General features: G+C 35.2%; 1 protein-coding gene across 2 annotated transcripts; it reads right to left on the reverse strand.

The window, feature by feature from the left end:
* Positions 1-204: 204 nt before the first annotated feature.
* Positions 205-5,959, reverse strand: LOC112511081 (phospholipase D alpha 1). Of its 2 annotated transcripts, XM_025116487.1 has the most exons (5): positions 5,826-5,959; positions 5,650-5,715; positions 5,280-5,383; positions 2,021-3,920; positions 205-902 (listed from the first exon to the last, which is right to left on the reverse strand). In XM_025116487.1, exons 3-5 carry the CDS (start codon positions 5,373-5,375, stop codon positions 466-468), a joined length of 2,433 nt encoding a protein of 810 aa, XP_024972255.1. In that variant the 5' UTR covers positions 5,376-5,383; positions 5,650-5,715; positions 5,826-5,959; the 3' UTR covers positions 205-465. The 2 variants fall into 2 exon arrangements, with proteins under 2 accessions (XP_024972255.1, XP_024972256.1); XM_025116488.1 differs by lacking the exons at positions 5,650-5,715; positions 5,826-5,959 and adding an exon at positions 4,167-4,308 and having other exon boundaries at positions 5,280-5,294.
* Between the last annotated feature and the right edge of the window lie 8,794 nt (positions 5,960-14,753).

Consider the following 14,753-nt stretch of genomic DNA (forward strand, 5'->3'; position numbering starts at 1 on the left):
ATGTTGAAAAATATTTCATCTTCTCAAAGGGTTTTCTAGAAAATTATCTAACAGTGCTCCACGTACTCTCACAAAATTTAACCCTATAAAATCTCACACCGTTATAAAGTTCGGGGGTAAGATATAGACGTAAAAAAAAAACCCTAATTTACAAAGCAAATTTAAAAAAAAAAAAACAAGATAGCAAGCAAGCTAAAATAAACAAAACAAAACAGAACAAGTAGTTGCATAAAGATACATCAGATGAATTACACAAATCTTAAAAATTGCATCGATAGTTGCCTGCCCCCACTGGGAAAAGGGTAAAAGAAAATACAAACCTTTGGGAAATATGCTATAAGCCAACATCTCAGCACAAAAGTTCCCAACATATGTTTATTATAATTATAATTATAACTATGCGAAACATAAAAACACATCTTATTATACCATTTACCAACCGTAAACCGACAGATCGATCTCTTCTTACGCAGTAAGGATAGGAGGAAGGTAATCGGATTTGGCACCGAGAACACGTGCCTTCGTATCCGGGAAAAACTCCGATCCCGGAAGTTCGGTAACGGTCCCTTCGCTAGCAACCCCGATTGGGTAGCGAAGCAGGTGGCCGGGGAGATCTTGTTCGAGATTCTCACTGGCAAACAGATCCCAGTATCTGTCGGCGATCTGATTAACCTTCTTCACGCATTCTATGTTTTCCGGGTTTTGGAAGCTGTCGTCGAGCATGCCAAGGTGTTCGTACCATAAAGCCATACGGAAGCCGTGGACCTGACCCCTTGCTGGTGCACCCCTGGTGGCTAGATGATACGGTTGGTAGGCTCCCATGGCTATCTCGGAATCTCTAGCGCCGTCCATGGATCGCTGGTTGATGTTGGCGGATCCGATTATTATGTATTCATCATCGACTGTAACGTGGAAGGTGGAACGAAAGAGCAAATAAGAAAACATGACTATACTTTGCTCCGATTTATAATGAGCTTGTTATGCGTACTTAAAAAGAGCTGTAGTGATTTAATGGTGCCAAACAGATGTGTTAGGATATGTGAAACCCCTTTAAATATCTCTTTAATGCTTTTGGTATGCAAACGAGAGGAGAGGGAGGCAGGTAATAGAATTGTTGAAGGTTTTAGTGTTTTAATTTGACATTGGTAGTTTAGTAATTTATTAAGCTTGTCCCACCTACATGATTTTTGTTCCACCTTTGGTGGGATAGGAAAAAAACATTTTTGTCACACTCAGTCCTAGCTAGTTCCAGTTTAATTGCCGCACAAAATGTGGGACTATAAGTTTTTGTCACCTCCATCACTCCATGTACCAAAAGTACGAGGAGAAGGGGATTTCTACGTATAAAAAGGTTTGATGATCCATGTCTGGCCGATGTAAGACTCTTAGAAGTCCCCTCAAACTGAGGCTAGACGATGTCTCCAAGAATGGAGGCAAAAGAGTGCGGGTTCCTAGGTGGTGCTAGACCCTGGCTTTGATATCATGTTGGAATATGTGGAACCTCATCCATCTCTAAAAGCTCCTTACAAAGAGAGGGGATTCTTTTGTGTGTGTATATGTGTGTATATATATATATATATATGTAGAGGCTAAATCAAATGAGAACCACAAAAATGTTATAAACCCATGAGAACCTATTTAAAAATATTTTTTACGAAAAGGTTATAAGGTGAACACAAATACCAATATCTTAAATCATAGTTTTTGATCGAAAGAAATCATATAAAAAATATTTTTATCAGTTCTCACGAATTTTTAACCTTTTTTTGGTTGTCATGTTATATATATATACACTATATATATAGGTTTGATGGTCCATGTCTAACTATATATGGGAATCCAACAACAACAGCTCCTAATGAAGATTGTCTTCCTTCTTGAAGAAGACATTCTCTGCATCATTCACCTTTATTAGACTTTGCATCTTCCACCCATGCTAGAATAAAAAAGCTAAAGTTCATAACAAAGAGTTCAGATTCTAAATATAAGATTTTTAGAGACATAAGGAAAAGACACATACCTATCATCATTTTCGCATGCACGTAGATCATGAAGCGTCGGGCCTCCTGGGCTTTCATATAATCCGAATCAGGCTCGGGTGTTTCCGAAGGTTCATATTCCCCGTCCTTCTTCATCTCACGGTTTCCAAGACAGAAAAAGGTGAGGTAATCTCTCGGATCGTCCTCAAGGCCTTTAGCTTGAAGAGCCCCAACAATATCTTTGTACATCATCTCCATCGTCCTCCTTTGCCAGTCTAATATCGCTTGAACGGAAGCACTCTCCGGAATCCCTTCCGGCCACATGGGTACCACAACATAAACAGTAAACTTCTCCCCAGCCTCAATCTTGCTAACAATCTTTAAAGAAAGTTCCTTCGGGATGACGTGCAAAGCACCAACATCCTCACCCTTAATATCATCGAATTCCCAGGCGTAAGAGCTTCCAAGGAAATACTGGTTTTCGATATAGATGAAACGTTTTGCTCTCCTTATAGCATGGATATAAGCATCCTGGATACTTCGGTCAATTATGTTATCCTTTCCGCTAACAAGACCTGATTTTGCCGCCTCTTCTGGTGTGTCGGGAAACCCAAAAGCGGCCCCACCATCAATGGACCGGAACACCTGAACGTTCCATGTCTCTTGGTCATCAGGGAACATGACTGGAGAAGGGGAGGTTAGGATGCCATCAAGTTCCCTTAAGTTAACCAAAAGATCTTTCCCACCTTGCTTTCTCCACCGTTGTTCGAAATTGAACAGAACATCCCAAGCAACCGGTCCTTCAAGTCGGCTGTGTATGTCGTGCCATGGCTCCCTGGGCCCACCTTTGGTTATGGAAGCTCCAGTATAGTTGGGCTGGTGGAAATCGTCATGGTGAGCGGTGTCTAATGTTCTGAAAAGGGAATGGAAGGGGGAATCATATCTCCCGTCGCATAGATCAATACCGCCAACAAAACTCACCACCCTCCTGCTCTGCGATTCCCCACTGGGCATCTCGGCGTCCACCACCACAATTTTCTGGTGATGAGTGAACATGGTGGAGATTTGAAGGTCCTGAATGAAACTTCCACCATCATCAGGGTTTCGGGGGCATAAAACACAATGAACATCGGTACCATTGAAGTAGTTTTCGGTATCTTCGTCATGGGTAGCCATTAATCCATCCTTCTTAATTACATCTACAGAGGTTCTGTCATCCCAAATAAGCATAAGAACCCTAACACCTTCACTTGCTTTGTTTTTTAGAAGTTCGCCAAGCATAACATCTCCTCCAGCCTTTTGCCTCCTTGAATCTCTTATCAAACTTATCTGAGTGTAAACAGACCATCCAGTAATATAGATGAAGTGCTTTGCATTAGTGATGGCATCAAATATATCTTCCCAGCATCTATGTGGCTCATAGAATTTGCCACCAGCAAGGGGTATTTGAGGGATGAAATTGTCGGGTACATGAGCATCTTGATACAAGGACACCCGACATCCTTGTCTCTGAGTGAAGAATGTGTAAGGAACTCCAGGATATTTGCCACTTTTGATCCCGTGATTCCAGTTACGATCTTGAGTAACATCAAAATACTGTAGCTTCACATGGATTTTAGAACCAGCATCTATGGGATTTCGGTCTTCATCCAAGATCTCGACCCATCTATCCATTTCTTCCCCATCTAAGAGTTCTTCAACAGGGATATAAGCTCTTCCAATTAAAGTTGCACCAATGGGATTATCATCCTTAACAGTGAATATGACATTAGTAGCTGGGTGAGCACAATAGATGTGGAAAGACTCATACCACTTTGGGTTTTCAGGGTCATTCTCAATCATCCTAGTCCGTCCGACTCTGCATTTTTCTAGGTCGATTGTTGCATACATTTTGGCAGTTCCTTTCCCAAAGCCAACAGTCTCCTCTATGTTAGACACGAGCTGCCATAAGAAGAGCATCAATGAGAAACCCGTTACTCCAAAAGCCAAAATATTATGTTACCCTAGACAGTTGCAAGTTGCAGACTTGACAAAACAAAGACTGAGATAAGAATGAGACTATAGATTCAAGGAAAAAACTCTACAACAGAAAGAGTTGCTATTTTTCCTGAATGACAGCTAGAAATCAGGTAAAAGGTACACATATCGATTAAGATGTAACAGGAAATCACAAGGAAACAACAGAACCTTCAAGGAACCAGATGTCATCGGCATGGATATTGTTACGAAGGATAGTTGGTCTGAAAGACAATCAGAAACCATGTTTTGGAAGTGGCTGCTCAGACCAAATTGAGCTCGAAAATACTAGATGATTCCTCATCAGAACAATCTGAGCACCCAGACCAAGGGTCAGCATCAGAATTGCAACTTCTCTTTACAGAACGATATTTCAGCTAGTGTTTAAAAAGGGCCTCTGCTTATCAACTAACCCTCACCAGTTGTAGCATCATATCAATGCAGAAATATATATATATATATATATATATATACAAACACACATCAATTTAAATGTCATATGTAATCATTACGGTCAGCAATCTCAGTCATCAAAGAAACCAATAATTAGCTCAAAACATGAACACAGAGCTTCCAGTTAAGACGACTAGCATGACATGTAAGTACGCTGTACGAGTATCCAGTACTTGTGAGACCCCCCATGTCAAAAATCTCATTTGTTGCCAAGAGAGAACTGCATTGCATGAAAAAATCTGGTGGTTTATTAGTCTTTAGGGAAACATTTGGTACACAGACAAAATTGTATTGGACCGGAGGGAGCAAGACTGGACAATACTGAAGAGAACAATTTGTCTATCTAGTATTTGGTACGATTAGAACCGAACAAGACATGACAGGACTAGACTAAAAGAAATCACTACTGCCTTGATCACTACGTAATTTGTACTTCAAGAACACAAAATATCCAGCTTCTTTTTTTACTCAAAATGACAAATGCTCCCTCCATTGGCAATCATGGTCCGAATATGACTTTGTATTCAGATCTAGTACTTTATAAATTCAGAACTTGCAAAAACAAAGAAAAACCCTTTTACCGTGCTAGATCCAAAGCATAATGTTATAAAGGAGTAGCATTTTTAAGTAAAATTCAGTTATCCACAATTTTCTTATCAATTTTGAAGCAACTTAACCTACGTGACAATCAAAAACCAAATGTTGAACTTTTTGCCAGACTCAACCAATATAAATCTGTCATCGACCATCCTCAGCAAAGGAAAAAAGATGTCAAACTAATACAACGAGTATAAAAGCTGATTGTAACGAAAAAAAAAACGTATTGTATACCTTCGAGAATATATTGCCGCCACCATTACTGATACGGAGCTTATCAACTTCATAAATCGTCACATGAAGAGTGCCATGGAGATGTGTCACAGCCATTATCTACCCTGCAACATAATTTACACTCGCGTTACTCACTCATCAAATTACTCCTGCTTCCTAATCGCCACTTTTACCAACTCATAGAACGAAAATAACTCGTTTAACCCAAATATAAACCGAATTAACTTAAAAAATAGTCGAATCGAAGCAAAAACCTACACATCAACGAGATTTACTGTAATTTAGAACGATCTAGTGATACAGTGTAGCAAATCGGAACAAATTTCGTGTCTACAAGCAAAAATACGAAGTAGATGAGATCAAAACTTACTTATTCTGCTAAACAAAGGATCTGAACTGAAATAACTTGACAACAACCGAATCGGATCGAAAACCTCTACATCAACAAAAAGTCACAGTAAAGTTAGTATAATTAAAGTGCGATACAGTACCTGGAATCTGCAAAATACTTGTTGGACACATGAAAATATGCAAAATTCAACAAACCTGGGTTAATCTGATTGGATAATCGAGAGGATATGGCAGGAGATTCAGTCGGAAAATGTAAGGAGAGAGAGGAGAGGGCAATGGATGATTAACGTGATCGATCGATGGCCTGACCCAGCTGAGTCATTGATTCAAACCCAACCGGCTATCCAATCCACATCGGTTTTTAAGGCGGATGGGCATGTGTCACAATATCCGTCGACACCGTGATACGCGTGCCCAAACAATAATATCATAATCAGATTAAATTATCTATTGATAACATATTTTTTAAATTAAAAAATTGAATAAAAGGCTTTTAAGATTGTTTATAAAAATAATTTATTGTTTATAAAAATAATTTATTGATTTATTTTGATGTAATATTAGTAATAAATATTTTTGAATGTTTGGATAAACAGTTTATATCAGTGTCAAATCAGTATTAAGGAGTTTCTGAAAAAATTAAATCATTTTAACTTATAATAAGTTGATAAATATTTTTGTAGAAAATCATAAGTTATTTCAAATAAGCAATCTCAAACACCCCCTAAAATCTTTAAAGGAATGGTTTTGAGGGATTTGGGATTTATAAAAATATATGTTTGATTTGATAAATTTGGAATGAAATGGAATGAATTTTCATTTTTAAAAAATAATTTATAAAAACAAATTGAAAAAATAATTAAATTACTTTTTTATTAATGATTTATTAGAAAATAAGTGTTTTTAACATATTTTAAAACATTATTATATAAAAAATCCCGTAAAATCCCAACCACTCTCGTGGGATTTCAAAATCCTATGTTTGAGGGATTTCAAATAAATCATAAGATTTCAAATTTGAACAATCCTACAAATAAAACACGGTGTTGAAATAAATTCGAAATCCAAATGCCCCCAAATTTGAATAATCCATTCCTGCAAACCAAACGGACTCTAAAGAAATTTATATTCATCTCTAGCAACATCTCTATTTTGAAGATTATAATATGAATTATATTATTAAAATATTCAATATATTTTATAAAATATTATTTCTCTATCTTATGCATCTAATTTCAAGGAATCTCATTTGTATAAAATAACTATAACATTTTAAAACAACAAAGTCTCATATGATTTCACTTAAATGAATCATTCTTCCAACATTATTCGAAAGTTGGAACCTAGATCGTCAAATTGGCTAAATGAGTAAAAGACTAAGGGGCCGTTTACCAAATGTTTACCTGGGGAAGTGCTTACCAAGTCACATTACCTTACCGGATGAATATGACAAAGACCAAGAATTTTACCTTGTAAGAGCGAAGACAAGGACTGAGAGTCTTACCCGGTAAGTGATAACGACGACTCTTACCACGGTTAGCACTTACCGGGTCAGTTATTATATACAATGTCTTTTGTTGGACTCAAATCTTACCAGGTAAGTAAACGATAGTGTTGAATTTTATCGGTAAACGCGTATCGGGTAAGTGTTTAGATAAACGGTCCCTAAAACATCATAATAGAGTTAAAACATCATAACTAGACGTAGACGTCGTTTACCAAACACTTACTGTGTAAAAGCTTATCCTCAAGAACGTTATTCCCACTTACCTTATTCTATAAGATTATTGGTCATCAAAATCATCGTTATAAGCGTCTGTTGGGTAAAAGTCTTCTTTTCACTTGTCATGTTAGATTTTTGGTATTTGTTGTGCCTCTTATCGGGTAAGATTTTAGGTCTTTATCATGCTCACCCAGAAAATACGTAACACTCGGTAAACATTTGATAAACGACCACTTAAAGTAGTTATAATCTACTAGAAAAATGTCAAGCCATATATAATTTAAGTAATTAATAAAACATGTATAATTAACCCCAAACATTACAAAAATGAAGAGTATTAGCTAGGGAAAATTCCCTCGCTGATCCGTCGCTAAAAGGGGTCTTCTGTCACTGATCCGTCGTTATCGTTCATCGGTCAAAAACTTGTAGATAATGCTATCAGCGACGGATTAACAACGGATCAGCAACAAAAACTTTCAACAACAGATCAACGAAGGAATATTTTTGCGACGAATCAATGAGAGAAACTTTCTATGGGTTTTTGATTTATTAGGTATTTTATTATTGGTTAAAGACGTGTTTAAATTATATAACAAAAATAAGCATCGGACAAATAAAGTTTGACTTTATTCTAAGAATAAATGTATTATTTTTGGAATTTAAATGAATCATGTGGCTTTATATAAAATACTTTTAATTATAATACGTGTTTGTTAGGTTGTATATTAAATTCATGATGGCTGTAAATAAAAATAATCGACCATATTATTTTGCCTTTACTAAATACATTTTTTTTTCCAAGTAAGGTCCGTTTAATTAAATGTTTATTCGGTAGTCGTTTATTATTAGAAGTCTAACATTATAATTTATTTTATCAAGTAAGATTGTAGTATCAAAATGATATTCTATGCAACAATTTACCCAGTAAATACTTACCCGAGTAAGAGTTGTATCTTCATTTACCGAGTAAGACTCTCCATCTTTATTATTGTTCTTACTGGGTAAGATTTTTGACCATTGTCATGTTTATTCGGTAAGGAAAATTACCAGGTAAGGACCTACCGGGTAAGCGTTTAATAAACGGCTCCTAAATTTTTTGTTAAACCGTAGCATTTTTAAGGGGATTAAAGGCCTAGAAAGTAGTTCGATGTGACTTTAGACGAATTCTACTGCCTCGAAGGTTTTTTTCAAGTTTTTAATTGATTTCGAGAGATTTTTTTAGGTTTTTTTTTTTTTTTTTGATTTTGAAAGACTTTTGATTTTTGGTTGATTTCGATGAAATTTTTAGTTTTTTTCTTGATATTTATTGTGTTTTATATTATTCCTGATAACGTGTGCACTTTTCATACAAAAAAAAATTTTACTTGTGAAAATTAGTTGAACAGAGGCATCGGATTCTGTTGGAGCCTTCACAAGTTCGTTCCTGTTTTGAAGCCCAAATTTTAAAGTACATCTGTACATGTAAGGTAAATTAAAAAATGTCAACAATAGAAGCGTAAAAATAGAATATGAAAAAACGGCCTCAACAACTACGTAGGCATAAAAAGACCATGGAAAGTCTTGTTTTTCTAAAAACGAACCCAACTATTTCTTTTCAATAGTAGACTGTAATTACAGTCACAAAAAGCATGCCGATAAAACTGTTAAACTAGATTGAATTTAACAGCCTAACCTGTTTGTCCATTATAAACAATTTATAAATCCAAAGTTCATTTGTGGCCGTTTCTAGAATGGCGCATTTTCTTTTTGCTTTTTGTACCATCTCTTTTTAATTGTGCTTTGTGAATACTTATCTGTGTAGATTTTGTCGATAGTTAATTCTCTAATTGAAACGATCAGTATTAAACATTTTGAGTATAAATTATCCTCGGTAGTTCATAAATTGAACATTAAAATGAATTTTTATGACGTTTATAATATTAGTCTGTTGGTAATATTCGATTTTAAAAAAATACAGCTATGACTCTATTTACGGTTTCGAAATTACAGTTATGACCTACAAAATAAGAAGAAAAATAAGGAAAAAAATTAATAACTCCTAATGACTCCAGACTATTTTCATGAAACTTGTGAGATCACATAAACATAACTGAACTTCACAATAAAACATTGTAAAATCCAAATCAAGGATATTCATATCTTATTGAATCGAACTAAGAAATTTGAATCTTTGATAAAAAAAAAATCTAATCTATTTGAAATAGAAAAATGACTTAATCGGATAAGTTAACATTTATTCAATGTTTTTTTTGTAGTATTTTACTGTAAAAGCTTAGTTTTTTTTTTCTTCATATTTTGCTATAAAATTTTAATATTATTTTATGATCTTATAAAAACAAATTGATGTGACGTTAATTCAACCATATATATTTCAGAATTGCACCGAGTGATCCACCGAAAAAGAGAAAGGGCACTAAAAAAGGATGATAATTACCACGTGCATCGTACAATTGCACGTGCATCGTAGTTGATTGTTATTTAAAATGTTCTTTAAAGGACAAAAAGGGAAAGTTGCTCATAAAAAAACACTACCCGTGAATCATGGTTTTAAAAACATTAAAGGACCGTTTACTAAACGTTTATCTTGATAAGTGTTTATCAAGTAACATTATTTTTCTTAATAAATATAATAAGGACCAAGAATCTTACCAGGTAATAACGAGACAAACATCAAGAGTCTTACTCGGTAAGCGCTTACCGGGTAAATTATTGTATACTATGTCGTTTTTGTGGACTAAAATCTTACCCGGTAAGTACATAATAGTATTAAGTTTTACCGGTAAATACTTACCGGGTAAGTGTTTGATAAACGATCCATTAATTTTACTCGTTAATATATGATCCCAAAATGTGTCGTTTCTTTTTCTTATATACTTTTCTCCGCATTTCAGTAATTTCCATGATTTACGGGCTGTTTACCAAACACTTATCATGTTAAGTGCTTACCAAGTCACATTACCTTACTAAATCAATATGGCAAAGACCAAAAATCTTACCCGATAAGAGCGAAGGTAAGGACTGAAAGTCTTACCCGGTAAGTGACGACGACGACTCTTACCATAGTTAGCACTTACCAGGTTAATTGTTGCATACGGTATCGTTTTAGTGAACTAAAATCTTACTCGGTAAGTAACTGATAGTTTTAAATTATCGGTAAACACTTACCCAGGTAAGTGTTGGTAAAAAGCCCCTAAGATGATATGCATCAGAATAATCTTCATATCAAGTGCGATTTATATGTGAATTTGAGATTAAAGGTGATCAAGAGTCCAGATCTCTTTTTATGCTTCTTATTTTAACTCTACTTTTGACACGATTCTTTATTTGAGCTTGTTTGGGTGAAAAAATTATAACAACAAATGATTAAGATAAACTCACGATTAAGTATCTCCTTGACACGTGATCAATCAAAAATCACGACAACCTATTTTCTAACGGTTAGCGATGTCTATTACTGTTTTGACATTCATTGCAGGTAGCTTCTATAAGCAAAAATTAATGATGAAAGATTCTTTTGTTAATGTACATATTATAATTTACTAATAAGAAGTCTCATCAAAGTTGCATAATATCGGCTCCCAAAATTATGGACATAAAGTAGTGGTTACATCAAGCATACGTATAAATATGAAGATCACGTCGTCTCAAAAGACCCCAAATGATTCCAACTCTCAAGAGCTCCACAAAGAAAATTTCCTAACTGGAATTTATATTTAACTATTATATATGATCACACGTATTAGCGACATTCTATAATAGTGACAATAAATGTTTAAAACTTTACATTTTGGTTAACATGATATCACATCATTCACCACATTAACATGATAACTCAGTTAATGCTTCAACCAGTTACCCGGGTACTTAAATGTTTAAAACCTTACATTTTACATACCAAAATGGAAGTTTCGAAAGTATATTACCGAAAATAAGAATCGGGTCAAAAGATTAGATATAACATATTTAAAATATTTTTAGTTTACATGTTTCTTGTTATATAAGGGTGCGTTTGGAACGCAGACAGGACAGGACAGGACAGGACGGGACAGAACAGGACAGGACAGGACAGGACAGCTGTTCAGCGTTTGGTAAGACCTGATAGGACTGGACAGAACTGGTTAAAATGACCAATTTACCCCTACTGAGTCAATCCTAGAATTCTAACCACCATGATCAAAACCCAATTTTACAATGACAAATTTCAAACCCTAAATCGATTTTACAGTGACAAATTTACAAACCCTAAATCGATTTTACAGTGACAAATTTCAAACCCTAAATCGATTTTACAGTGACAAATTTACAAACCCTAAATCGATTTTACAGTGACAAATTTCAAACCCTAAATCGATTTTACAGTGACAAATTTACAGTGACAAACTAGAGCTGTGACAATCAATTTTACAGCAAACCCTAAATCGATTCAGATCAATTATTAAATTATTCAAACCCTAAATCGATTTTATACAACTTCAATCAATTTTACAGTGACAAATTTCGATCAAAACCCAATTTCACAGCAAACAGATCCATAAATCGATTCAAACCCTAAATCGATTCAAGCATTACAACCAGCAAACCCTAAATCGATTCAAGCAAAGCAACCAGCAAACCCTAAATCGATTCATAGCGATGGAGAAGGAAATCGTGTACCTGATGAAGGAGAAGGAGGGTGCGATGGAGTCTGAGCATGGAGGAGCGATGGAGTCAGTCTGAGAATGGAGGAGCGAGTGCGATGGAGTCTGAGCATGGAGGAGCGAGTGAGCATGGAGGAGCGATGGAGAAGGAAATCGATTCAAACCTCCCGTCGCCGTCGCCGTCGCCGTCGCCGATGGGGAAGGACGCACGATGAGGGTGCGATGGAGGCAGTCTGAGAATGGAGGAGTGAGTATGGAGGAGCGATGGAGGAGCGATGGAGTCTGAGCATGGAGGAGCGAGCATGGAGGAGCGATGGAGGGTAGATTAGTAAAAAAAAAGTCTGTTCCACTTAGTTCCAGGGGTAAAGGGTGAACACCCGTGTCCCATGTGTGTGCAAGTTAGTTCCAGTTAGTTCCACTTAAAAACACACCAAACGTGGGACAAGTGTGTCCTGTCCTGTCCTGTTCCACCCTGTTCCACGTACCAAACGCACCCTAATTGAACAAAACAAGCTTACAGAAGTAAAATATTACATATAGTTAAATGCTTAGAATAAAATTAAATCGTACACTGATATTTACAATTTAAAAAGGCCAAAATATCCATTTTCACAACTATAAGTGTTCGTAAAAAAAACAAACCTAAAATCAAATCAAATTCAAATTATGGTTCATTGGTTTGTAAAACTGCACAAACTTCATAAGTTTCGACTGGGAAAGAGTCTGCTTTTGAAATTCAAAATAAAATAAAATAATATGTAGCATCCAAAAAAAGAATACAAAATACATTGCCGACGTTAGCACAAAGGACTTGTATTCCGTTTATATTAATATATGATTCTCATTAGTTTGTGGGTCGTGTCAAATTAACTTGTAGAAGTGGGCACATCTTTATGTTACTATCGGGACACCAATATTTAAGCAGATGGGTGTGAGTCGTACGGATCAAGGTAAGAGCCTCGACCATGTGGAAGTATATTAAGCCATATATATCATGCCAACAAGTATTAGATCTCAAATTCTATTTTTGTAAATGATACTAAACTATACACACGTTTATTTATGATATATGTATATGTGCATGAATAAGCTATAATTTAAATAAATTATTACTTGTTACATCAAACTATGAACTTACTGAGCTTATTAGTTGACTAGTTGCATGCATTCAAAGGTCAAAACTCCAAGACTACACAAAGGTATGTCACACATCTAAGGGGCTGTTTACCAAACGCTTACTCGGGTAGGTGAACACCAAGTCACATTACCTTACCGGATGAATATGATAAAGACCAATAATCTTACCCGATAAGAGCGAGACAAAGACCAAGAGTCTTACCCGGTAAGTGAATGTGACGACTATTATCACGGTAAGCGCTTACCAGGTAAATTGTTGCATACGAAACCGTTTTGGTGGACTAAAATCTTACCCCCGGTAAGTAAATGATAGTGTTAAATTTTACCGGTAAGCGTTTACCAAGTAAGTGTTTGGTAAACGGCCCCTAAGTCCACTAGACTCTATTTCTTTCAAGTAGTAGTTTTTGTTGTCATACATATCTTATTCCGCTATGTCACAAAATAGAATTTATAGACCTTCGGTTTCGGTTTTACGGTATAGAAGACTTCCGCTGTGAGACTTGTTTTTATTTGAAGTTTTAATTGTGTTATAATGATTGATTTTATTAAACGTTAAAATTTTATATTGAAAAAGACGTAATGTCTCGTGATGAAATTAAAGAAAATATGTTACGATGTCGTATTTGGTTTTTGGTAAAACGATTAAATATGTTTTCGATTGTAATTTATATCTAAAAAAGTTGATGAAGACAAGAAATTAAAGATGATGTGATTGAAGAAGAAAATAGCGAATGAACCAAAAATTAATACCCTTTAAAGAAACTCTTGTGTAATGTGGACACGTGTTGATTATTTAAACATTAAAAATAGACGATTATGAAGAACCAAATAATTTAGGAAATCTGTAAATTGATATGTAGTTTATGAATAAAATTTGAAATTTAATCAAATCTGTTTTTAAACTAGATCGTCTGGTTCTTTGGTAGCGGTGTGTAAAACACGAATTATTCAAAATTTGAACCTGAACTTAAAATAGGTGTTTGTGTAAAATCCGAAAATTCAAAATCCGATTTTTGGGAGAATATATTGGGGTTTGGGTTCAAGTTGGGTTTGATTTTTGGTCACTGACCTGCTCGAAAACTCAATATATATATATATATATATATATATATATATATCACATATTTGGGATTATGTGAGACCAACATGTTTTTATGATACCACTTTACACTTGAAATTTTACAGCAAACACTGTGAAAGTAACTTTCACAGTGTTTTTGCTGAGAAAGTTCGGATTTTTTTCCTTCACGATATTTTACTGTGAAGTTTCAAGTGTAAAAAAATAATCTCACGAAAACAGGTTAGTTTCACGTGAACCCAATCCTCCTCCTCCTCCTCCTCCTCCCTCTCTCTCTCTCTCTCTCTCTCTCTCTCTCTCTCTCTCTCTCCCTATATATATATAGGGGAGCGATCAAATGCAAACCACTCAATTTGTACAAACCGTGCAAACCGCATTCAACCGATCATAATTTTTTATTTTATTCATTTTTTTGTAATTATGAGAGGTTGATTAATCATTTTTATTGTGGAGGGTGTTAATCATAGATATTATCATCTTCATTATTTTAATTTTAGAGAAATACATGAAACAGTTTCATTAATGTTAGAGAAATACATGAAACAGTT

This window comes from Cynara cardunculus (genome assembly GCF_001531365.2).
Source record: "Cynara cardunculus var. scolymus isolate 2C chromosome LG 4, CcrdV1, whole genome shotgun sequence".
Classification (NCBI taxonomy): domain Eukaryota; kingdom Viridiplantae; phylum Streptophyta; class Magnoliopsida; order Asterales; family Asteraceae; genus Cynara; species Cynara cardunculus.